At 44.4% G+C, this 24,462-nt stretch overlaps 1 protein-coding gene and 1 long non-coding RNA gene across 2 annotated transcripts in view; one reads left to right on the forward strand and one right to left on the reverse strand.

Annotated features, from left to right (window-relative positions):
- The window catches only part of TFDP2 (transcription factor Dp-2), a 167,192-nt gene extending 158,424 nt beyond the window's left edge, over nt 1-8,768 (forward strand). Inside the window, exon 13 of the mRNA XM_084639460.1 lies at nt 7,553-8,768. Coding sequence (XP_084495586.1) covers nt 7,553-7,592 — 40 coding nt within the window. The 3' untranslated portion in view covers nt 7,593-8,768. The remainder of the gene's footprint in view (nt 1-7,552) is intronic.
- LOC311526431 overlaps nt 1-24,311 on the reverse strand; it is a 63,186-nt gene extending 38,875 nt beyond the window's left edge. Inside the window, exon 1 of the long non-coding RNA XR_014713007.1 lies at nt 24,216-24,311. This is a non-coding gene — a long non-coding RNA (uncharacterized lncRNA). The remainder of the gene's footprint in view (nt 1-24,215) is intronic.
- Between the last annotated feature and the right edge of the window lie 151 nt (nt 24,312-24,462).

Genomic DNA, 24,462 nt, shown 5'->3' on the forward strand with positions numbered 1-24,462 from the left:
TAACTGCAGTGTGCATTTAATATAGAATAAACAAACCAAAACAAAAATGGTCTTTCAGTCTTGACCCTTGCAGTTGTACCTTGTTATTGCAGATGTCTCTTAATTGCATGATCCTAATATACTCTAAATGCTGGATTATCCAGATACAGTGAGACAGGGCTAGGACTATGTTTGAGCTTATTTAACTTTGTCCCTCTTTGGGATTACACATCATGATCACAATCTAAAAATGTCACTATCTTTCAGGTTAATGTAAGCTTCCTTTAGTTAGAATAAGACTTCGGGGGCAGTTAATGCTCTTGCAATTGTCCCATGCCTGGGATGTGATGAAGCCAAAGGCCTGTTGCTATTATTTATTTAAAGAGGAGAGACCCCCCCTCACTAGATGAAGCAACACTCATTATAATATTATTAAAAATAACTTAAAAACAGTTGTTTAGAAGAAATTCCCTTATCTGCATAGTTAATAGCAGAATTTTAAAATTTAAATTACTCTTTAGTAATGATATTTAGTAGGGCTGTCAATTAATTGCAGTTAACTCAAAAAAATTAATCGTGATTAAAACAATTAATTGCAATTAATCACACTTGTAACAACAGAATACCAATTGAAATTTATTAAATATGTTTGGATTTTTTTTTTACATTTTGAATATCGATTTTGATTACAAATATATACACAGTAAAAATGATAAAAAAATAGTATTTTTCAATTCACCTCATACAAGTACTAAAGTGGAGTCTCTTTATCATGAAAGTGTAACTAACAAATGCAGATTTTTTTTTTTGGTTACATAACTGCACTCAAAAACAAAACAGTGTAAAACATTAGAGCCCACAAGTCCACTTAGTCCTACTTCTTATTCTGCCAATCGCTAAGACAAACAAGTTTGCTTATATTGATGGGAGATACTGCTGCCTGCTTCTTATTTACAGGCATTCACATTTGTAGCTGGCGTTGCAAGATATTTACATGCCAGATATGCTAAACATTCGTATGTCCCCTTCATGCTTCAGCGATCATTCCAGAGGACATGCTTTCATGCTGATGATGCTTGTTAAAAAAATAATGCATCAATTAAATTTGTTACTGTACTCCTTGGGGGGAGAACTGTATGTCTCCTGCTCTGTTTTACCCACATTCTGCATATATTTCATGTTATAGCAGTCTCAGATGATGACCTAGGACATGTTCATTTTAAGAACACTTTCACAGCAGATTTGACAAAACACAAAGAAGGCACCGATGTGAGATTTCTAAAAATAGCTACAGCACTCTACCCAAGGTGTAAGAATCTGAAGTGCCGTCCAAAATCTGAGAGGGATGAGGTGTGAAGCATGCTTTTAGAAGTCTTAAAAGAGCAGCACTCTGATGTGGAAACTAAAGAACCCAATCACCAAAAAAGAAAAGCAATCTTCTGCTGGTGGCATCTGACTCAGATGATGAAAATGAACATGCATCGGTCCGCCCTGCTTTCAATCGTTATCAAGCAGAACCTGTCAGCAGCACGGATGCATGTCCTCTGGAATACTGGTTGAAGCATGAAGGGACATATGAATTTTTAGCGCATCCGGTATGTAAATATCTTGCAACACCAGCTACAACAGTGCCATGCAAATGCCTATTCTCACTTTCAGGTGACACTGTAAATAAGAAGCAGGCAGCATTATCTCCTGCAATTTGTAACCAACCTTGTTTGCCTGAGTGATTGTCTGACCAAGAAGTAGGACTGAGTGGACTTGTAGGCTCTAAAGTTTTACATTGCTTTATTCCTGAATGCAGTTATTTTTGTACATAATTCTACATTTGTAAGTAAAACTTTCACAACAAAGAGATTACACTACAGTACTTGTATGAGGTGAAATGAAAAATATTTTGTTTTTTACATTGCAAATATTTGTAATCAAAAATAAATATAAAGTGAGCACTGTACACTTTGTATTCTGTGTTGTAACTGAAATTAATATATTTGAAAATGTAGTAAACATCCAAAATATTTAAAATAAATGGTATTCTATTGTTGTTTAACAGTGCGATTAATTTTTTTAATCGCTTGACAGTCCTAATATTTAGTCTATTATCATTGCGCAGGCTGAGTGAAATTCAGAAATTAACCCTTGTCATGTTCTGACTCTCATGCACTAGAATAGCTGTAATGGCTAGGCTGCAAATGCTGCCAAGGAATGTTCAAGTCAAAATAAAAAATCTGTGTTCGCTAGAATTTAAAAACAAATTCATGGGAACATTTCAGTTGATCTTGGTTTTTGTAAAATCTAAATTTGGTGCCTGTCAACCTTTAATAGAATGTATATTTGATTGATTAAAGCTGGTTTTTATCCCATGTGATTAACATTTTGAAGGACCATGAAATGTACAAAAGCAAGAAAATTCAGCATTAAATATTAATTGAACTCTGGGTTGACAGTCTGTCCATGCACCAAATATTATATAGAAGATACTCTGTGTTATGCCCTTGAAATCACTGTATTAGCCTGAAATCTGAATTTTTTGTTTGGGTTTATTAACCTTTAACGTAATAGTAAGGGTTAATAGCAGCTTTGGGTTTGTTTTTCAGGTAATATGATAAGAGACTTTTCCTCACAAAAGCACCTTCTGGGCAAAATCAAATTCTGTGCACTTCCCCTGTCTCTGATGCATTGGCACATCCATTTTACACAGAACACTTCAAATAGGCTCGTAATTTAGTCAATTTGTATGTATATTTTATAACCCTTATAGCACCCAAAATTCTTACTGTGAAAGATTATTCCTGCTTCCAGTGGTGCTGCTCATTACATACCTGTAAAAATGGAGGGTTCAAAGCTCAACCTGGGACCTGAGTGCAATAATTATCCCAGGAGCAAGACACCAAGCTGGGTATTTTTTTGGGGGGTCTTCTGCATGTCATTGTGAGATATGACAACAGAACAAGTCAGGACACAGTTTAAAGTCAGTAGATGTATGTAGGCACTTCTGAACAGTGGGATCTAGCAATAGATCATTGCTCTCTTAAAGCAGAATAATACTGGGCAACAGTCTTATGTATATCAACCTATATTATGGAGCCATTACAGCATGAATGAGTGTAACAACAATTGTAATTTTCTAAAGATAACTGAAGTATTTATCCACAATATGGATGCATGGAGTTAACTTTTTAAAACCTTTCCTTTTTGTGTTTGAAGTGCTGAAACCACTTAAAAGCCCATTAATTGTTTTAACCACTTTTCTACCTATTTAAGTTAACAGAAGAGTAGTCTCAGTCATGGGCTTGGATGTTTTATGCCAAGTTTCAACTCAGACCAAACTTAAAGAAAGGTTTGTGAACTCCTGAAAAATTGAAGCCCTGAGACAACTTTAGCTATAGTGGCTCTAATTGGTGCTGCTGTAAATTGTATAGGATTTAATTATTTCTAGTACTTCCACTATAGAATGAGTGGAAATTGCTGATCTTTGCTTTATGGTGATCAATTGAGGGTTTGATTCATTCTGTTCTCTTACTGAATCCAATAACCTTATGGTCTTTTCCCTAAAGCATTTACTGGCATAAAATAACTTACTGTTTTTCTGTCAAAATGTTTGTGCATTAAATAAAAGCATTTTTACATCTCCCCTTTCCTGCACTGCTAAAGCCTTATTACTAAGAGCTTGTCTACATCTAAAACTTAGGTCAACCTAGCTACCTTGCACAAGGCTGTGAAAAATTTCTTGCCCTGAGCAACAGGTTAGGTTGACCTAACCCCCCTGTAGATGCAGGTAGGTAGACGGCAGAATTGTTCCATCAATCTAGCTACCACCTCTCAAAAGGTGGATTTACTATAGTGATGGAAAAACCCCATCTGTCTCTAGCAAATGTCTGTGCTACAGTGACATAGCTGTGCTGTGCTGCGCTGCTGTAGTATAGACAGCCTAAAGATTTTCCCAAAGTAAACTGCCATCTAACACATTACAGGCTTTCTGGGCAACTTACTTCAGACAATTTGATGCAGATTTTTAATATTCCATGAGTTTCTTTCTTGCTGGGTATCTTTTAATTATAACCCTATTATTTTGTTTTGGCAAAGGCTGCTATTAAGCTATCTTGATTTGTTTGTTCTGATCAAGTAATGTTAATTTTTACTACCACATTGTATATGACAATTAGTAGCGTAAAAATAATGTGATATTATATATCCTTTAAACACTGGCAGACAGAAATACAAAGTACATAAAGTTTTACTTTCCTAATGAGAACATTGGTATTAGTATACAGTGTATTGGATCTAATAAGGAATTATTACTTTGCAGTCTTTCACACTTTGTAAATAAATACCTGCTATTTTTTTATGGAAATTTTATAGAAGAAGTTATTTCTGTATACTCAACTAATCCCACATTTACTGAAAATGCTGCAAGGGGGAACTGTACTCCACAAAATTGCAGGGGAGGAGGGGAATAAACACATCTGATTGAAGTGAAAAGCATGCACATGTTGGAGAAAAACAGTATCCAGCTGTTTATAACTTGAGAAGTAAAGCTGAACTGTAGAAGAACAGAATAAAAGAATTTAAAGACAACTGGGGTTGATCTTGTTTTTAAGCAAAACATTGTTGAAGAGGAAAGCTGCTCAAATTTAATGTTCATAGCATGTGTTCTCCATTTCAAAAAAGCCACCTTACAGTGTACACTCCAGGGAAAAAAGAATCAAGTTAATCTGATGTTTTAAAAATAAATATTTTAACTTCACTAATTGTAGCCTGGTGGATAGTCTTCAGCTCAGAGGAACCTAATGTGACATCCAGTGAAAGAAAATGGTTTTGTAGAATCTCTTTACATTGTGTCAATTCAATTTATAAAGGTGTCAGGGTTCCCTCCCCACTCTGAACTTTAGGGTACAGACATGGGGACCCACATGAAAGACCACCTAAGCTTATTTCTACCAGCTTAGGTTAAAAACTCCCCAGGCACAAATTCTCCCTTGTACCTTGGGTTTAAGTAACGCTGCCACCACTAAGGGATTTAACAAAGAAGCAGGGGAAAGGACCACTTCGAGTTCCTCTTCCCCCAGCAATCCCCCCAAGCCCTTACACCCCCTTTCCTGGGGAGGCTTGAGAATAATATCCTAACCAATTGGTTACAAAATGATCAAAGACCCAAACCCCTGGGTCTTGGAACAATGGAAAAATCAGTCAGGTTTTTAAAAAAGGATTTTATTTAAAGAAAAGGTAAAAGAATCACCTCTATAAAATCAGGATGGTAAATACTTTACAGGGTAATCAGATTCAAATCACAGAGGATTCCCCTCTAGGCAAAACTTTAAAGTTACAAAAAAAAAACAGGATAAACCTCCCTCTAGCAAAGGGAAAATTCACAAGTTGAAAACAAAAGGTAATCTAACGCGCCTTGCCTTATTTACTTACTCTTTTTGTAATATCAGAGACTTGTACAGGATGGTTTATAGGAGAAGGAGTTTTTTTTGACTTGATGCTTCTCTGCTTTCCCCAGAGAACACACCACATATCCTCCCCCCACACACAAGATTTGAAAGTATCTTCTTTCCCCATTGGTCCCCTTGGCTGGGTGCCAACCAGGTTATTTGAGCTTCTTAACCTTTACAGGTAAGGAGAAATTCTAGGCTACCCTTAGCTGTATGGTTATGACAAAAGGTATATTAGGTAGTTTATCAAAAAAATCACCTCACCTAGAGCTGGAAACATCCCCCAGGATAAGCTAATTAATTTCCCTGCTAATATATGATTATACCGTTGTAAATTTACTATGGTTTTGTTCAATCTATATTTAAATGTCAGGTGATGTGGCTTCCTATTCAACAGTCTTATACATCTTCCTGTCATGAAGATTTTCCTGATATTCATCCTAATCTCCCTCTATTAGTTACAGCTCACCACTCCAGATTCTGCCTATGTTCCATGTTAAATAATTCCTCTATCGTCTATATCTTTCAAATATCTGCAGACCGTTACCATATCCACACAACCCACCTCCACACACACAGTTAGCAGATTAATACCTTAGTAATAAATATTGTTTTTAATTTGGTCTAATAAGTTAATTTCTTTTTCCCCTTGATCATTTCTGTTGTTGTTCTCTGAAGTCCTTCCCCTTTTTCTGGTATTGATGTGTCCTGGACTAACTAACTTCTCAGATGCACTTTCACCAGACTTGTTTTCCTAAGTTACCTGAACTACCCATGGTTCAGTAGTTTTCTCTCTGAAGTCTACCACCTGTTAAACATGAAAAACTTGCAGGATTGGGAGTTCACCCCTGTGAAACAAATCCAAACTCTAGTGTAGACCACAACCAGGAAAGATTCTCTCATAATTTGCCATGTTCTTAAGGCCATGTTCTTAAGCTTGCAGTTGGAGGGATGCCTTCATGGATGGACTTAGTAGCATCCTTAGCCCCAAAAGACTATGTAATGTGGGGCTCCTGTGGGCAGAGCTGTGTTTAAATGAAGAAAGGCTATGCCCACAAGCTCATGGTCTTTAGACTCACAACTACAATGATTGCCTCCTCTGTGGTTTTGAGTCAAACATAATTCTAAAGATGACATCACAAAATTATTCACATCTGTTCATTTAAACATCCCCAGCAATCCTTCCCTTCTGCCACCTTCACTATTCCAAGAACAGATAAATTGCTACGTGAGGGCTTCAGGAGGGTTTTGTTGTATTATCTTTAAGCAAGCTCATAGCTAAAACTTGTTTCTCTGTAACCTCTCTCCTACCAATATTTTCCTCTCCTCGTTGTTCTGAGTAAAAAGGGAGAAGTTCTCAATTTAAAACAATTTGTATTTCCTTGTGCTAATTTTCACCTTCTCTCTCTGAAACCAACAGAAACATTAAGGAAATGATTAAACATAACTCTTTTCTTCACTTCCCCACCTTCTCTTTCAAAAGACTGGAACAAACCAGTTGTGAAGTAAGCCCAGTAAAAGATTCCAAATGCTTTTGGTAAAGGATTCCTCAGCCTAATTTTCCCATTAAGGCAGCATGGTGCAAACTCATGCTGTTTTCAATTTTTCCTTGCACAGATCTTTTATGTCTTTTGTAAGAATGTTATAAAGCAATGTCAGCTGTACTCCAGTACCAAGCTTCTTTATGTTCATATTACTGGTAAAGAGAAGCATTCAAATAATTATCTAGGCTTTTTCTTGGTGGGGGGGGGGAGATGCACTTAATTTCATGCATTTCATCTAGAAAGAGGAACAAACACCAAACATCTGTGGCAGCAGAAGAAAGAATACAACTGTAGGTTTAGTATTCATTAAACTTTGTTTCAACCCCACATGTAAGATAAGGGGACAGAGGTTTGAACAATCACTCCGTTGTGCAAGTCCAGTATTACAAGCAACAATCTTCATTAAAAGCTGGGGTGTCTGTTCAGCCGCCTACAGTGCAAGTGTGATTTGTGTAGGTTGAGCCCCTTGTCCTTAATGTTGTTCAGCTCTATGGGTCAGATGCCTGTGTTTCTGCTACCCAAGAGGCTACATACCCATGCTCATTGGGCCCTATTTAATACCCATTTGTTCCTCCTTCACATTATTTAAAGGGCTCCAACCACTTACTACTACAATAAGATGGACACCTGAAGGCAAGCAAAAACGAGGCCGCCTGAAAACAACATGGCAAAGAGCTGTGGAAGCTAGGCTGAAAAACCTGGGGTACAGCGGGGGACATTGAAAGACTTGCCAGAAAGAGACAGGAGTGGAGGAGCTTCGTCACTGCCCTAAACGCCAGAGGCATAATGGGAACAATGATGATGAACTACTTACTACCACTGAGACTAGCTGTCCTATGTTGCAACTGTCATCCAAAGGTGACCTAGGACATGCTGTATCCATGCAACTCCAGCTGTCATTTTCCACTACTCACTCTAACATAATTATTTTCTGCTGAAGTCTATTAATGCCTTTTACCCATATCATTAGTTAAGAAAAACTGTTGAATTTAACCCACTATTTGGATATGGTATGTTGATCATTGAAAGAAAAAAAAACATTAAAAGTTATGTTATTTGCAAACAAGCAAAAAAACAGGTTTACTTCATATTGAAAACAAGGTGATTTGATATAACATATGCATTGCTTCTCTTTTAGCTTGTCTCTACCTTAGTACATCTGCATTTGTAAACTGCTTTAAGGAGCAGTAAAGTATTATGCTAACTTCACCCTTACATTTGTTCACTGGTTTTTGTTTGGTTGGTTTTTTGTTTTCGTTTGGGGGGGGGGGTTGATTTTTTTGAAATCCAGGGTGAGTCAAATGATTATTCCGTTGAAGTGTTTTATTCAGCTTTTGCTTTATCCTGGATCTTAATCTAAACATTTGTGCCACTAATAGCAAGGGCTGATGGTACTATCATCATGGCACTGTGTGCAGGTGTACAAAACACTCATCTGGAAGTAAATGAACCAAGTTATCCATGGTGATGTATAGGCAATGCTATTTATTGCATGGCCAGTGTATAAGAAAATCAGAATGCCTCATTAAAGAATTGGATCTTTCCTTAAACAAAAAAAAGTCTTACAGTTATGTTGTTGTAACATTTGATTCCTAGGAGTTGTGTTTAAATAATAACAATCAAGGTGCTGGGTGTTGTGAATGTAATGACCAGCCCAGGTTTGTGATGACCCAAGGTGAGATCACAGAATAGCCCCCAGGGATGTGGTGCAAGCCCCATTACTTTGGTGCATTTAGAAATGGAATGTACAGCATACTAGAAACTAGAGAACAATCATGCACCTTTTCAGGTATAATAAATTATTAGTTTTTCTGACAATTACATTTAATATGATTTATAATGATGGGCAATCTAATATTATAAAATTATGTTATTTAAATTATAGACTCCTCTGATAATATGAGGCGTAAAATTAACTAAATTCCTTAAGATCTGGCCTCCACTTTGGGCATAAGAGCTGGGAAATTTTTTTACATGTACAATTTATGCTATTTAGATGTCTAGGTACCTGATTCAGATATGTACTATTGATATTACCTGCCACATATCAAGCAGTGATTTGTCTAAATAAACTGTCAATGTTGAAGTGGAGTAGAGGTTGAAAATCATGCCCTTAATGCTTTAACTATAACATCTGAATGACCTTCGTTTAACAATTTTAATTGCAAACTTTTCATGAAATAGAAGTAATTTAATTACCAGTTCAGCAAGTGCTGAAGAGAAGTATGAACAGTAAAAGACAGAGCGGGAACTGTGCGCTGACAAGGGAAAAAAACAGTTACTAACATTTCATAATTATTGTTCTTTGAGATGTGTTGCTTATGTCCATTCTATCCTAGCTGTGTATGTGCTGCGTGTACTGTTGCGGGAGATTTTTCCCTTGGCGTATCCATTGGGCCAGCTCTAGCGCCCTCTGGAACCATATAAGGGACACTGCTGGCATACATACATGCCGGTATAAGGGACACTGCTAGCCTCACACCCTCTCAGTTCCTTCTTGCTGGTAACTCCGACAGAGGGGTAGGAGAGTGGGTCATGGAATGGACATGAGTAACACATCTCAAAGAACAATAGTTACAAAAGGTTAGTAATAGTTTTTTCTTCGAGTGCTTGCTCATATCCATTCCATGACTCACAAGCAATATCCCAAGAGATGGGCTTGGAGTTTATGGATGTGCTGACTGCAACACTGCTCTCCCACAACTGGCATCATCCTGGGCCTATGGGTGATGGCGTAGTGGGATGTGAAGGTATGAACCGATGACCAAGTAGCAGCTCTGCATGGATTGGTACCTGCGCAAGGAAAATTGCTGACAAAGCCTGGGCTCTTGTGGAATGAGCAGCTGATGGCTGGAGGTGGGACATTCACCTGTTTGTAGCAAGCCTGAATGCAGGCAGTTATCCAGGACGAGATTCTTTGGATTGACATAGATAGCCTTCTCATTCTTTCTGCTATTGCCGCAAAGAGTTGCATGAATTTGCGGAAGGGCTTAGTTCTCTCAATATACAAAACGAGGGCTTGCCTAACGTCCAATGTATGAAGCCATTGTTCCTCTGAGCTTTTGTGAGGTTTTGGGAAGACAAGTAGAAAAATCACCTGGTTGTTGTGGAATTGTGATACCACCTTCGGCATAAAGGCTAGATGAGGGCACAGCTGGACCTTGTCCTTGAAGAACACTTTGTAAGGTGGTTCTGACATAAGGGCCTTGATCTCTGAGACACTTCTGGCCAAGGAGATTGCCACCAGGAAGGTGACCTCCCAAGAGAGAAGTAGTAGGGAGCAGGATGCTAACAGCTCGAAAGGGGGTGGGAGGGCTGTAAGCCTCAGCAGGACCCGGTTTAAGTTCCATGGGGGGACTGGTTTGCGAACCTGAGGATAGAGTCTTTCCAATCCTTTGAGAAACCGGACCGTCATTTTGTAAAAGAACACTTATCTGCCATTCACGGGGGGAGGTGGAAAGCTGAGATAGCAGCCAAACGAACTTTAATAGATAAGAGTGCCAGACCCTGCCGCTTCAGGTGGAGCAAATAGTCTAAGAGAGATTGAAGAGAAGATCGAGATGGAGAGAGATCCCATTTGGAGGCCCAACAAGTAAAAGACTTCCACTTCGCCAAGTACGTGTTCCTGGTGGAAGGCTTTCTTCTATCTAGTAAGACTTGTCTAACCTGTTCTGAGCACGCCTGTTCTTCAGGGTTCAGCCATGCAGTTAGTTGCAGGGAGGCGAGGTTTGTGTTAAGTGAGAGTGGAGGTGCCACTAAGAGGTCCAGAAGTGTGCTAAACCAAAGCTGGTGTGGCCACACTGGTGCTATCAGGATAACTCTTGATTTGTCCCGTTTGATTTTTAGAAGAACCTTGTGAACCAAGAGGAATCGGTGAAAAGGCGTACAGTAGGTGGTCTGCCCACAATAGCAGGAAGGCGTCGGAGAGGGAGCCCATACTGTGCCCATGCAGGAAACAGAGCTGATGGTATTTTCTGTACTGCCTGGTGGCAAACAGGTCCACCTGGGGAGGCCCCCACTTTTGGAGGATGACACTGACGACCTCTAGGTGAAGAGACCACTCGTGGTGAGAGGAGAGGGACTGGCTGAGGTAATCCACCAACATGTTCCAGGCTCCCAGGAGGTGAGACGCCTTGAGATGGAGTGTCTCACACAGAAGTCCCATAGACCAACGGCCTCCTGACACAGGCCAGAGGATCAGGCCCCTCCTTGTTTGCTGATACAGAACATGGCCACTGTATTGTCTGTCAGGACTTGAACCACCTGGCCTGAGACCTGGGGAAGGAAAACTTGTCAAACCAGGCATAACGCCCTGAGCTCCCTGATGTTTATGTGGGGGGAAGAGTTCTTCCCAGGATCAGAGGCCCTGAGGCCTGAGATTGTTGAGGTGCACTTCCCACACAAGGTCTGATGAACCATGTAAGTGCAAGCTGCCATGTGACCTAGCAGCCTGAGGCACCCTCAAGCTGTTGTGATTGGGTGGGCCTCGTATATCAGGTTTGCCATGGTCTGGAAGCGGGCCCTGGCTTGGGTTGAGTCGAGCACTGCCCCAATAAATTTTATTCTCTGAACCAGGATGAGAGTTGACTTCTGCTCATATTCAGCAGGCTCAGCACCGTACAGATGGTTCGGGCCAGGCTGATCCTGTCTTGCACTTGAGCCTGTGACCGATCTTTGATCAGCTGGTCATCAAGGTATGGATAGACCTGAACACATTGCTGACTGAGGAAGGCTGCTACAATCACCATATACTTCGTAAAAACCCTTGGGGCTGCTGATAGGCCGAAGGGAAGGGCAGGGAATTGATACTGGCAATGACCCACTACAGATCTGAGAAATCTTCTGTGACCATGGAAGATACATACTTTCACATTTCTATTTTGTATCATGTATCAATAGTAAAGAATAAAATTGTCAGAAACATAGAAGAACAAAAATTGTTGCGCAAAAGTCAGCATGGTTTCTGTAAAGGGAAATAGTGTCTTACTAATCTATTAGAGTTCTTTGAGGGGATCAACAAACACGTGGGCAAGGGGGATCCAGTGGACATAGTGTACTTTAGATTTCCAGAAAGCCTTTGACAAGGTCCCTCACCAAAGGCTCTTACCTAAATTAAGTTGTCGTGGGATAAGAGGGAAGATCCTTTGACGGATTGAGAACTGGTTAAAAGACAGGGAACAAAGGGTAGGAATAAATGGTAAATTTTCACAATGGAGAGGGGTAACTAGTGGTGTTCCCCAAGGGTCAGTCCTAGGACCAATCCTATTCAACTTATTTATAAATGATCTGGAGAAAGGAGTAAACAGTGAGGTGGCAAAGTTTGCAGATGATACTAAACTGCTTAAGATAGTTAGGACCAAAGCAGACTGTGAAGAACTTCAAAAAGATCTCATAAAACTAAGTGATTGGGCAACAAATGGCAAATGAAATTTAATGTGGATAAATGTAAAGTAATGCCCACTGGAAAAAATAACCACAACCATACATAAATATGATGGGGCCTAATTTAGCTACAACTAATCAGGAGAAGGATCTTGGAGTCATCGTGGATAGTTCCCTGAAGATGTCCATGCAGTGTGCAGCGGCAGCCAAAAAAGCAAACGGGATGTTAGGAATCATTTAAAAAGGGATAGAGAATAAGACGGAGAATATCTTATTGCCCTTATAATAAGTCCATGGTACACCCACATTTTGAATACTGTATACAGATGTGGTCCCCTCATCTCAAAAAAGATATACTGGCATTAGAAAAGGGCAACTAAAATGATTAGGGGTTTGGAACGGGTCCCATTTGAGGAGAAATTAAAAAAGCTAGGACTTTTCAGCTTGGAAAAGAGGAGACTAAGGAGGTATATGATAGAGGTATATAAAATCATGAGTGGTGTGAAGAAAGTGAATAAGGAAAAGTTATTTACTTGTTCCCATAATATAAGAACTAGGGGCCACCAAATGAAATTAATGGGCAGCAGGTTTAAAATAAATAAAAGGAAGTGCTTCTTCACTCAGCACACAGTCAACCTGTGGAACTCCTTGCCTGAGGAGGTTGTGAAGGTGAGGACTATAACAAGGTTTAAAAGAGAACTAGATAAATTCATGGAGGTTAAGTCCATTAATGGCTATTAGCCAGGATGGGTAAGGAATGGTGTGTCCCTAGCCTCTGTTTGTTAGAGGGTGAATATGGATGGCAGGAGAGAGATCACTAGATCAGTACCTGTTAGGTTCGCTCCCTCTGGGGCACTTGGCATTGGCCACTGTCGATAGACAGGATACTGGGATGGATGGACCTTTGGTCTGACCCAGTATGGCCGTTCTTATGTTCTGTAGGTCGGGGGCAGCGTACCAGCCTCCTGGGTCCAAGAATGGAATGATGGAAGCCAGGGAGACGATGCGTAATCTCAGTTTCTTAAGATATCTGTTGAGGCGACACAGATCAAGGATGGTCTGGAGCCCCCCTTCTGCCTTTGAGATTAAGAAATGTTGGGAGTATAACCCCTTCCACCTCAATCCTAAGAAACTTCCTCCACAATCCCATACATAGGAGGGATTGCACCTCCTGGACAAGGAGCTGCTCGTGTGAAGGGTCTCTGAAGAGGGACAGAGATGGAGGTTGGGGGGGAAGAGGGTGGATAAATACTGAAGGGTATATCTGATTATCACTCTACTCAAGACCCATTGGTCCGATGTTATGGATGCCCAAGCCAAGCTGAAGAAGAACAGATGGTCCAAAAATGAAAGGGGGGGCAGATCTGAAACTGCAACTGGTACAGCACCCTTGGTTGCATCTTCAAAAGGCCTTCTTGGGCCCACAGGAGTATCTCTGAGGCCCCAACTGGGAGGCTGAGGTGGATGGGAGTGGTTGGCACCATTTATAACCTCTCTCTTTTCTTTTGTAGGGCTCAAGTCTTGGAGGTCCCGAGAACTGAGGAGGCTGCTGGACCCTAAAGTGTTTTCTGGAGACAGACAGAGCATACAGGCTGAAGGATCGTAGGGTGGCCCTTGAGTCCTTCAGTTCGTGAAGTCGTGTGTCCATCTGCTCCAAGAAAAGGGAGGAGCCTTCAAATGAGAGGTTCTGGATTGACTGTTGGACCTCTTGGGGAAGGGCTGGAGGACTGGAGCCAGGAACAGAGACTCATGATGATCACAGAGGCCATTGTCCAGGCCGCCAAGTCAGCAGCAACCAGAACTACCTAGAGAGAGGTCTGGCCATGTTCTTACTTTCTTCGAGGAGGGCTGCAAATTCCTGTCTCAACTCTTGAGGCAGGGAGTCTTTCCATTTATTCAGGAAGTCCTATAGATTAAAAACATCCCTCCCCAGCAAAGCTTGCCGATCGGCAATATGTCTTTGAAGGCTACCCAGAAAATAAACCTTTCTTCCGTAAAGATCCAATTTCTTAGCGTCTTTTTGTTTCGGGGTAGCACTTGACTGGCCCTGTCTGTCCCTTTCGTTAGCTGCAGACACCACCAGGGACCCCAGGAGGGACGGTGCGAGTACAGGTAATCAAACCCACTTGCTGGTCTATAATACTTTTTCTCTGCCCTCTTTGAAGTGGGGGCCAGAGAAGGAGGAGTTTGCCATAGGCCCTTGACTGGTCTCATCACCGCCTCATTGATGGGCAAGGCCACCTTGGATGGAGCTGCTACAGTCAGGACATCAATAAGGCTGTGCAATGTCTCTGAGCTCCTCAATCTCCAAGCCCAGGTTTGAAGCAACCCACTGCGGGAGGTCCTGATGGGCCCTGAAATCATCCTGGGGAAGTAAACTTCTGGGATCTGCAACAGCCTCATTTGGGGAGGAGGAGGCTCGCACTGGAGGAGGGGCTCCTTCCTCTGTCTCGACTATGTCCCCTTGAGGCATCTCCTGGACTTTAGTATTGGAGTCTGGATCCGGTGCTGAGCAGGAAGAAGTGGTAGCCTGTCTCTTGGAGGCCACTGAGTAGGAGCGGTGGAAGGCAGGCCCCAGTACCTGGGGAAAATCTGGGGCATTCCAGTAGGGCCACTGCATCAGCCAGTGACCCGCTGGCCAGGGGCATGTCGGAGGACCAGCAGTGAAGCTCAGTGGGAGGTAGGCTGGATACCGATGGTGGGCTTTCGGCAGTATATAGGGTTCCCCTTCGTACCCTGAAGAGGATTCCTCTCCCAGCTACCATGGTGAAGCGGTACCCATTCCTGCTTCCATACGGTGCCGGGATTCCAGGGACCAGTGGTGTGCCAGGGAGTGGGATGCCAGGATCAGGTGGGGCTTGCCCCGGATGGTGGGAACCAGTACTGGAAAGGCGCCTAATGCACTCTGTTCTCTCCTGCTTCTGGACGCCAGAGCTAGTCGGTGCCCCAGTGGGGTTGGAGGGACTGGAAGAGAGTGAAGGTCCCTAGCCACCTGAAAATCCTCTGGGGTCGATGGCATTGTAAGTCCACTGGTATCACAGTGGTTCCCTGGTGTCAGCAGAGGGTTCCGCACTGGACTTTGTGGAGTCGACGGTGCCGACGTGGGTCCCGAGGTAGAAGAGTGGCCAGGCAATGGTCTCACTCCCTCTCCCCACTTGTCTCTCTTCTGCACTAGTGAATGGCCTCTCTTGGTGCGCTGCTTTTTGTGATTCTTCCTCGGCACTGGGAATGGAGAACAGTGCTGGGAAGAACTCCATACTGGGGAGACACTTCGCACCAATGCCAAAGTACTCAGTGCCAAATCAAAGTGGCTCTGCTCTGCGACAGGTCTGAGGGCAGCTTTCAGGAGGATAGCCTTTAGCCCTGGTCTTTCTTAGTGCAGGGGGTAAAGTCCCAACAGATTTTTCACTTGTCCTTTACATGAGTTTCCCCCAAGCACTTTAAGCAACTCAAGTCACTCACAATCACAGGTTTGCCACAAGAGGCACTAGGCTCAAAGCCCTGGGCATGCCCGGTCCCTGGGGCAAAAAATCCTTCAACAATAGGAACTATACACCAACTATATTCACTATCATAACTTACAAAAACTATATACACTAAAATATTAACACTATGACTGAAGAAAGAGTTCAAAACCCCTGGAAAGAATCCTTGCCAGAGCAAGAAAAGGTTGTTCCAGCAAATGTGACGCACAGTAAAGAGCAACTGAGATGATACGGGGCCAGTGGTGCACCTTATACCAGTGCATACGCATGCGGCTCCAGAGGGCGCTAGAGCCAGCATAACAGATACCACTAAGGCAGCAGTGGCCAACCTGTGGCTCTGGAGCCACATGCGGCTCTTCAGAAGTTAACATGCGGCTCCTTGTATAGGCACCGACACCGGGGCTGGAGCTACAGGCGCCAACCTTCCAAATTGCTGGGGGGTGCTCACTGCTCAACCCCTAGTTCTGCCACAGACCCTGCCCCCACTCCATCCCTTCCCACCCCCTCCCCTGAGCCTGCACCCCTCGCTTGTCCCCCCCACAGCCTCCTGCATGCCACAAAACAGCTGATCAGGAGGTACACTAGTAAATCCTGGCTCCTTCTCAGGCTCAGGTTGGCCACACCTACACTAAGGGAAAAATTTCCAGCAACAGTGCACGCGGCGTGCACACACCTAGCATGGAATGGACATGAGCAAGCACTCAAAGAAGGTTTTTTTTTTCCCCCTTCTCCCCACCTTTACTTAATACTTAATTGCTTCTAAACAGCTTCCATGCAGCCTGCAGAACAAAATATAGACACCACCACAATTAAAAGCCATATTGTAGGCAATGAACAGAGCCTGTTGATGCCCATGACCCCTCCCAAACCTGTGAGATGGCCCATCTTCCACCAAATGTCAATAACACTTTCTGAAATGGTGCCGAGTGGCATTGTCCAGTATATAGAGCTGCTTAAATTATTTCCAATAGGAAGAGGGATTTTTTTGCTGAAAACCATTCTGAGCAGCAATTCTATTTCTTGAAGTCAACCCAAACTGGTGTTCTTAGAACACTAAATATTGAGGGGACTGCACTAAGAGACAAGGATGACAGTTTGAATATCATATAACAACATTTGTGAAAGGACAAAAGCTATGTCTACATTGAAGGTTGTTTCCAGATCTCCCACCATTGCTCTAGTACTGATGGAGTTGCAGCAACAGTAAAAGCACTAGTGTAAACCAAGCATAGGTGTTTTAATCAGTGTGCCTTCTAGACCAGAGGTGGGCGAACTACAGCCCATGGGCCACATCCAGCCCATGGGACTCTCCTGCCAGGCCCCTGAGCTCCTGGCTTCGGAGGTTAGTCCCCAGCTGTCTCTCCTTCCCCGCAGCCTCAGCTCACTGAGCCGCCGGAGCAATGCTCTGGGTGGCGAGTTCTTGCCGGACAGCGCAGCTGCAGAGCCACAGCCTGACCCGGTGCTCTGTGCTGTGCGGTAGCATGGCTGGCTCCAGCTGGACGGCACAGCTGCCTGTTCTGGTCCTCTGGGAGGTGCGGCTGTAGCACCGCCAGCCATCGGTGCTCCAGGCAGCGTGGTAAGAGGGCAGGGAATGGAGTGGGGTTGGATAGAGGGCAGGGGAGTTCGGGGTGGTGGTCAGGGGTTGGGGGTGTGGATAGGGGTCAGGGCGGTCAGAGGGCGGGGAACAGGGGGGTTGAATGGGGGGCACGGGTCCCAGGGGGGCAGTCAGAAAAGAGAGGGGGGATTAGATGGGGCAGCAGAGGGCAGCCAGGGGGCGTGGATCCGGGAGTGGTGGATGGGGCAGGGGTTCTGGGAGGGCCGTCAGGGGACATGGGGGTTGGATGGGGCAGGTGTCCCGGGGGGGGCCGTCAGGGGGCAAGAAGCTGGGGGAGGGGGGGTCAGATAGGAGGCGGGGGCCAGACCACGCCTGGCTGTTTGGGGGGGGGGGGGCACAGCCTCCCCTAACCGGCCTTCCATACAATTTCAGAAACTCGATGTGGCCCTCAGGCCAAAAAGTTTGCCCACCCCTGTTCTTGACCTACTCAGAGTAGGGTATAAGTGGCAAAAACATTAGTTAGCATAGAGTTATAGTTGCTCAGAATGTCAAGTTCAGAAAAAAACCACCACCAAACTTCAGAAAAACAGGAAATACAGAGTTAAGGTATACTTCCATATAACCTTAATGCTGCCCTCTTTGAACGATGCCCCAAAACAATCAGCGTATGCACACAGACGATCAAATGGTTGTGAAATTTCACAAGTTGTAGGATTCGGTCAGTAACGTAGTAGGGAGAGAGAGTATAGGGCAGATGAAGATAGCTTCTTTCCTTTTCAGTGAAAAGTCAGAGGGCAAATATATGTGGTATGGGCAGTTAACACTCACAAATGGTAGAGTTAAGGTTATGTGTACCTTAATTTTGGATTTCCCAGTTTTCTGGGCTCAGCATTCTGGAAGGGCACAACCTATCACCAGGCAAGCTTAACTGTGTTATTAACAAAGGTTTTTGCCATTTAATTTCCTAGTTTTTAAAACAGAAGGAGAAATGTTTGTTGGTAGAAGTTAATGGCCATTTACACAGTTGTGGCTCTCACCTAGGTTTGCAATTTATATGTTACTGTGGCTAAGTAACAATCAAAAGACTTAGCTTATACATAGTGCTTTTTGTCAGCAGATCTCAAAAAAAAATTACATCATCATCCCATTTTGCAGATGGGAAACTGAGGTATGGAAAGGTGAAGTGACTTGCCCAAGGTAACCCAAATGGCCACTGGCACAGCTAGGAATAGTCCCAGTCCAGTTGTCTTTCCACAAGGCCACACGGTTGCTACATGATTCCTACCACCCCCTTTTTGTACATTTTGTTATTGGAATGGGGCTAACGTTCATGCTTTGAAATGTCTGTGATGTGTAGCTGCTAATCGGGCCAATGAAAGAAATTGCAGCCATTTTCTATGCTCAAAAACCTTGATAGTTTTATTGTACGGTGGTTACAGTAACTTCATGCATGTGAGAGAAAAGACTGGTGTCCCTCTCTCCTGCTCTGCCCCGAGCCGCCATTCCCCATAACATTCAGCACTCTCCTGCTAATATTTCAAGCTTTCCCTCTCCTTTCCATCCTATTAAGCCTGTAGCTGGCAGAAGCCCATTAACCTGTAAGAAGTTGCTCCTTGCTGTCTCCTGCTCTATGCTGCTATGTACACATATCACAGGCAGCAGCTTGCTGAAGGGCCACGCATTACCTTGGTTATGTAGCCCAAGCAGCATAAAGAGCTAGGCCCCTCACTCTCACTACCCACCCTCAGCTGGGACTTCTACCCCTGCATCAGCCAAGCCCACCCAGTCTGCCCCTCCTCCAAAATGTGCCCCTTCCCCTACACTCTGGCCAACCCTCATCTCACCCTACAGGAAACAGTACCTTAACAATTCATTTTCTGGTTGTTAGATGTTTAATTTTGCGTTACCCTCAGTCCTCCCCACTCTCACCCTAGATAGCAACTCACATGGAGGCGGGCTTAGACACCCCAAAACCGCAGGCTCCACCAATCCCAGAACACACAGCAGGCAGGGAGAGGGGCTCAGACCCATGCAGAGGGGTAGGGTTCCTCCATATCCCAGGACACACAGAAAGGGAGAGGCTGCCGTCAGGGCTAACGGCTGCCCCACTCCAAAACCTCCAGCTTCCTCTGGTACGCCTCACATTCTCCAACCCCTCCTGTCCTCTCCCCTAATCCGTATGCCCTCCCCCTTATCTGAACATCTCCAGCCCCTCTTCCCACCCCTACCACTCATTCCCATTCAGGCTTTGTCTACACTTGCACTTTTGTCCGCAAAACTTCTGTCGGTCGGGGTGTGAAAAAACACACCCCTGACCAACATAAGTTTCATCAACAAAAGTGCCAGTGTGGACAGTGGTATGTCAGCGGGAGACGCTCTCCCACCGACATAGCTACTGCAGCTTGTTGGGGATGGTTTAATTATGCCAGGGAGAGAGTTCTCTCCCACTGGCATCGAGCAGCTATATGGGAGACTATGCTGCTGTAGGGTCCATTGTGTAGACACTGCCTTAGTCTTCTCCCCTAATACCCTATCCCTCACTGCAGACGCAACCCCGCTCATCTCCCTATAACTCACCTACTATTGCATCCCTAACCACACCTCCCCTCCCAGTGAGTATTTGCATGTATAATTTATTTTCTTTTAAAAAATAGTTTCAGCACCTCCTGAATAGTCTGCTGTACTCAAATTACAATTCTCCAAAAGAAAGAAACAACTAAAACCTTGTCAGAGGCAGATTTTTCCCAAATGTTTACAGGTCATTCTTAGGGTATGTCTATACCGCCCACATTACAGCGTGGCCACACAGTGACTTGGGCAGTGTAGTCATGCTTTATCGCTGGGGGAGAGCTCTCCCAGCAATAAAAAATAACCACCCTGAGCAAGGGGTGGTAGCTTTATCGCCGGGCACGCCAATACTGGCACTTTTCAGCGCTAAAAATAGTGTCTCTCGGGGATGTTTTTTCACAACCCCAAATTACTAAAGTTTTAGCACTGAAAATGGCAGTAAAGACACAGCCTTAGATTCTGCCCACAGTGGGTTTCAAACTAATCAAAGTTGCTAGAATCTGTGAACAGAAGGAAATGCTGTTTTGTTTTGTTTTCCCTGGTGGCTGTTATCTTGGGAAACCCTTGCTTAAACGGCTCTACATTTGGATCACTAACTCTACCCTACAATCCCACAAGGCATAGCAAATTTCAGAACAAGCTGTGTAAAGCACACAGATTTTAGAGCACTTGTAAGAGTCATCCTTTAAACATGAAGCGTTTCCCAACTTTAGCTACAGCTGAACTGGCACACCCATATAATACTGCATGAAATTAAAGGGCGAATGAAAGGGAAGGGCTCTACATATCCATCAGCAACATAGCAGACTTGGAGAAGTTGAAGTGTCCCATTCATCTCAATGATATGGTCTCAACTGAAAGAGAATACCCAGTGGAGATGAATGCAGCGCAGCCTGAAACAATAGCTGTGAGATATGTGAATTGCTCCATTTATTTCAGTGGGTGTTCCTATCCCTCCTCTCCAGAGCTGCAGAATTTCTATGACAAGCAAACCTGGTTTTAGCTTCTCATCCCAATCCAAAGTCAGCAGTATGATCTTGGTGCATGCTCTGAGCTGGGCTTAGACCTTCTTAGAGGGATGAGGCACCCCAGGTCATATATTACATGAGAGGGGAATAGGGTGGGGGGCTCAGATCCCCCCAGAAAGGCAAACTTTCTCCAGAACCTGGCTCTCATTAGTGAAAAAAAGAAGTGTTGGGGGAAGGGGGCTGTCCATACCTCATAGATAGGCAGGGAACCCCAGATCCTGCAATACATGGGAGAGCAGGAAGTGAGGCTCTGACACCCCCTGAAAGGGAAGCCGCCCTCCAGAATCTGGCTCAAAGAGAAGGGGCAAGGAGAGGGTGTCAGACCCCCACAGATGAGCAGGAACCTTCCAGATTCTCTCACACATGCAGAGGTAGGGTGAAGAGCTCATATCCATCCCCCAGATGCCGTCACATGGAAGGGGAAAATATGGGGCTGACAGGTGCCCACACCCTTATTCTCCCCCAGTCTTCCTGCCACTTCCCCCACCCACCCACCCACTTCTAATTACTAGTTAGAAGTACTAGTTAGTTGCCTTTATAAAGACAACTCAACCTGCTGGCATTCCCCTATAATGTTAAACCCTGCAGAATTCAACACTGAAGTGACATCAACAGGAAAGATAGTGACAATTGCTGGTTTTTACAGAATGGAATGGAAAACCGTGTAATGAAGTGGAGAGAATGTATTTGTACTGCTGCTCTCTAGTACATTGACTCAGAACTGCTCAGTTGGCAGCTCACCTTTAAGTTTTGAATGGCCAGGACAATGTGGGGAGCGATAGCTCAGTGGTTTGAGCATTCGCCTGCTAAACCCAGGGTTGTGAGTTCAATCCTTGAGGGGGCCATTTAGGGATCTGGGGCAAAAATTGGGGATTGGTCCTGCTTCAAGCAGGGGGTTGGACTAGATGACCTCCTGAGGTCCCTTCCTACCCTGATATTCTATGATTCTATGACATGCAGCAAAATTTGATACATATATATTAGGTAGCAATCTATCATAATAGATTTAAAACATTATTGCTAAAATAACACATACCACTACCCAGTTTAGTCAATACTACATGCTAATCAAAATTATATACAATACCACAGGAACAGGCAAGTTACAACATTTATACAACATAACTGCCTATGGCATAAGCAAGATAACTATGATTACTGAGAATTAGCTACAGTAAGGGTGTATACATCCTGGCACATTTAGGAGTAAAAAATGTTTCAAGTTTGTACTTCAACCATAAAGACAGGGGGGAAATGCCCCAACTTGCAGGCACAGTTTTGGCTTCAGGCTTTCCGGAGTGAATCAAGTTAGCCCCATTACTGAGAATTCAGGATACTGTTTCCAGAAAGCAACATTTATGATCACAGAAGTCTTAGCAGGAGGCAGAATGCACGTTAACCCTATTGCTACACCAGGACAAACTAGGACTACCATGACCAGAGCCACTTTTCTAGGGGATATGTCCCTCTGTGAGAATCCTGGTGTCCATCATGTATTTATTTATTTATTTTGTCCACGTTTCTGTAAAGCCTCTGCCAATGCTGGCCACCTTAAGAAGCCACTGGACAACTGAGCTACTGAAAGTGACGTAAGTCTGACTGAGTACATAGGCACAGAGAATCCGAGCCTCCCTGCCACGCTGCTGTCCCCCAACAAGCCACAAGGCTTCATAGCGAGCCCAACCCACCTCAGTTTCACACCATCAGTTCTCCATCTACACATAGCGAAAGCACCATGTAGACTTAGGAAGACAACATATGTACAGAAAACCCTAGAACACTGACAGAAGGAAAGCCATAAGAAATGAGGCAAAGACGCACGATGCATATACAGCATAGAACACACAGTAAAGGGATACGCATAAGGGTAAACACTATTTTCTGACACTCTACACTTTACAGTAATATATGTCAGGTTTTATTCTGAAAGGTGGTGAGAGGATGGTGGTTTTCCCCTCCCTCCAATAGTTAATGAAGTCCTACAGTATTTAACCATTACCTGTCATATTTCCCCAAGCAGTTTCCTTTTTTTTTTCCACTTTGACAATCAGTCAAGTTTTAAATATTCTTTGCATGTTTTCTGCAAGTTTGCAGTGTATAAGCCTGAGCTTTCCAGAAGTCATCCAAAAAAGTAGAGACTACTATGATACTACAACACAAGTTTTGAGCTGCATACAATGGCACGTGAACAGCACTTTGGCAAGAGTACACTTGCTTAGTGAAATCAGGTGTGGGATTTGGTAGTGAAAATTGCATTTAACCCCTTTGATTGTGGGAATTATTATTTGCAGCTGAAGTAGTGTGCTATCAGCAACAAGGGCAACCTGGAGGGGAAATGGGAGGCCTAGGGCTTGGGTTTTTATTGTTTTATTCCAAATGCCAATAACCTCAAAACCACAACCGAAAGACACAGTACAAACATGAATTAAGCTTCAAAATACCCCACTGAGCTAGGTCAAACCAACAGTGAAATGCAGCCATTTCAGCAGTGGAACACAGCAGCTGTTTAAGAGAACATGAAGTGAAGCATCCAATTGAAACTGCAGGTGGAAATTTTAGTTAGGCAGACTGTACTGGTGGAATTTGGCCAGGACACTAGGCTAACACCCTCCCCCACACCTCGCTTTGTACCTCATTTTGTACCTCTTCCGACTGCCAGAACATTAGGCAGCACCACGGCTCGGGCTCTGTAGTGGCAGACAGGGAAGCGCCACCTGCACCATTTCCCGCGGCCACGCGGTGTTCCTTGAGATGGTTTCCCCAACCTTTTTGTAACTGCAACCCTCCTTCAAGGCATTAACTGTTACGGGATGCTACCACACACCCGTCCAGCAGTGTTTCCTTTTCCCCATATTCCCCCTCCCCCCCAACACACAGTCTCCCCATAACCCCCTCAATCTCTCCTCCTCCTTTCCCTGAGAGCCCCAGTCATCCCCGCTCAAAAGTCATCCGACCCGACTCCTTCCTTGCCCCCGCATGGCCCCTCCTTGCGCCTTCACAATCCCAGCCTCTGCCCCAAGACCCCCAGAAACTCGCACTCAACTGGCTCCCCTCAACCGCACCGGCCCTGTCCCCGCTCCTCGCCCAGGCCCCACCCGCTTCCCTCTGCCTGCCTCACCCCCGGCTCTGCCACCAGACGCCTCCGCTCCCCTGCCTGGGGGCCCCTCTCCCACACAGGGGCACCCCACGGCTGCCACCAGGCCCCTCAGCCCCTCTCCCACACGCCGCCCTCGTACCTGCCCGGCCCCAGCGCAGCAGAGAGCGACGGTGCCGCCCGGCGGGCTCCCTCTGTGGGGAAGGGGCGCCGCAGCGAGGCAGAGGGCAAGAGCCCAGCGGGCTGCAAAGCAGCACCACTGCAGCGCCCCCCACTGGCAGGAGGCCGCTGCTGAGAATGTGGCTCTGAGCGGGGCCGCTCAACAGAGAGCGGCCGCCGCCCCCGCCCGGCAGGACACCGCTACTACCCCACTGCCATCCTGGAGAAAA

Source organism: Lepidochelys olivacea (assembly GCF_965140295.1).
Source record: "Lepidochelys olivacea isolate rLepOli2 genome assembly, chromosome: 9".
Lineage (NCBI taxonomy): Eukaryota > Metazoa > Chordata > Testudines > Cheloniidae > Lepidochelys > Lepidochelys olivacea.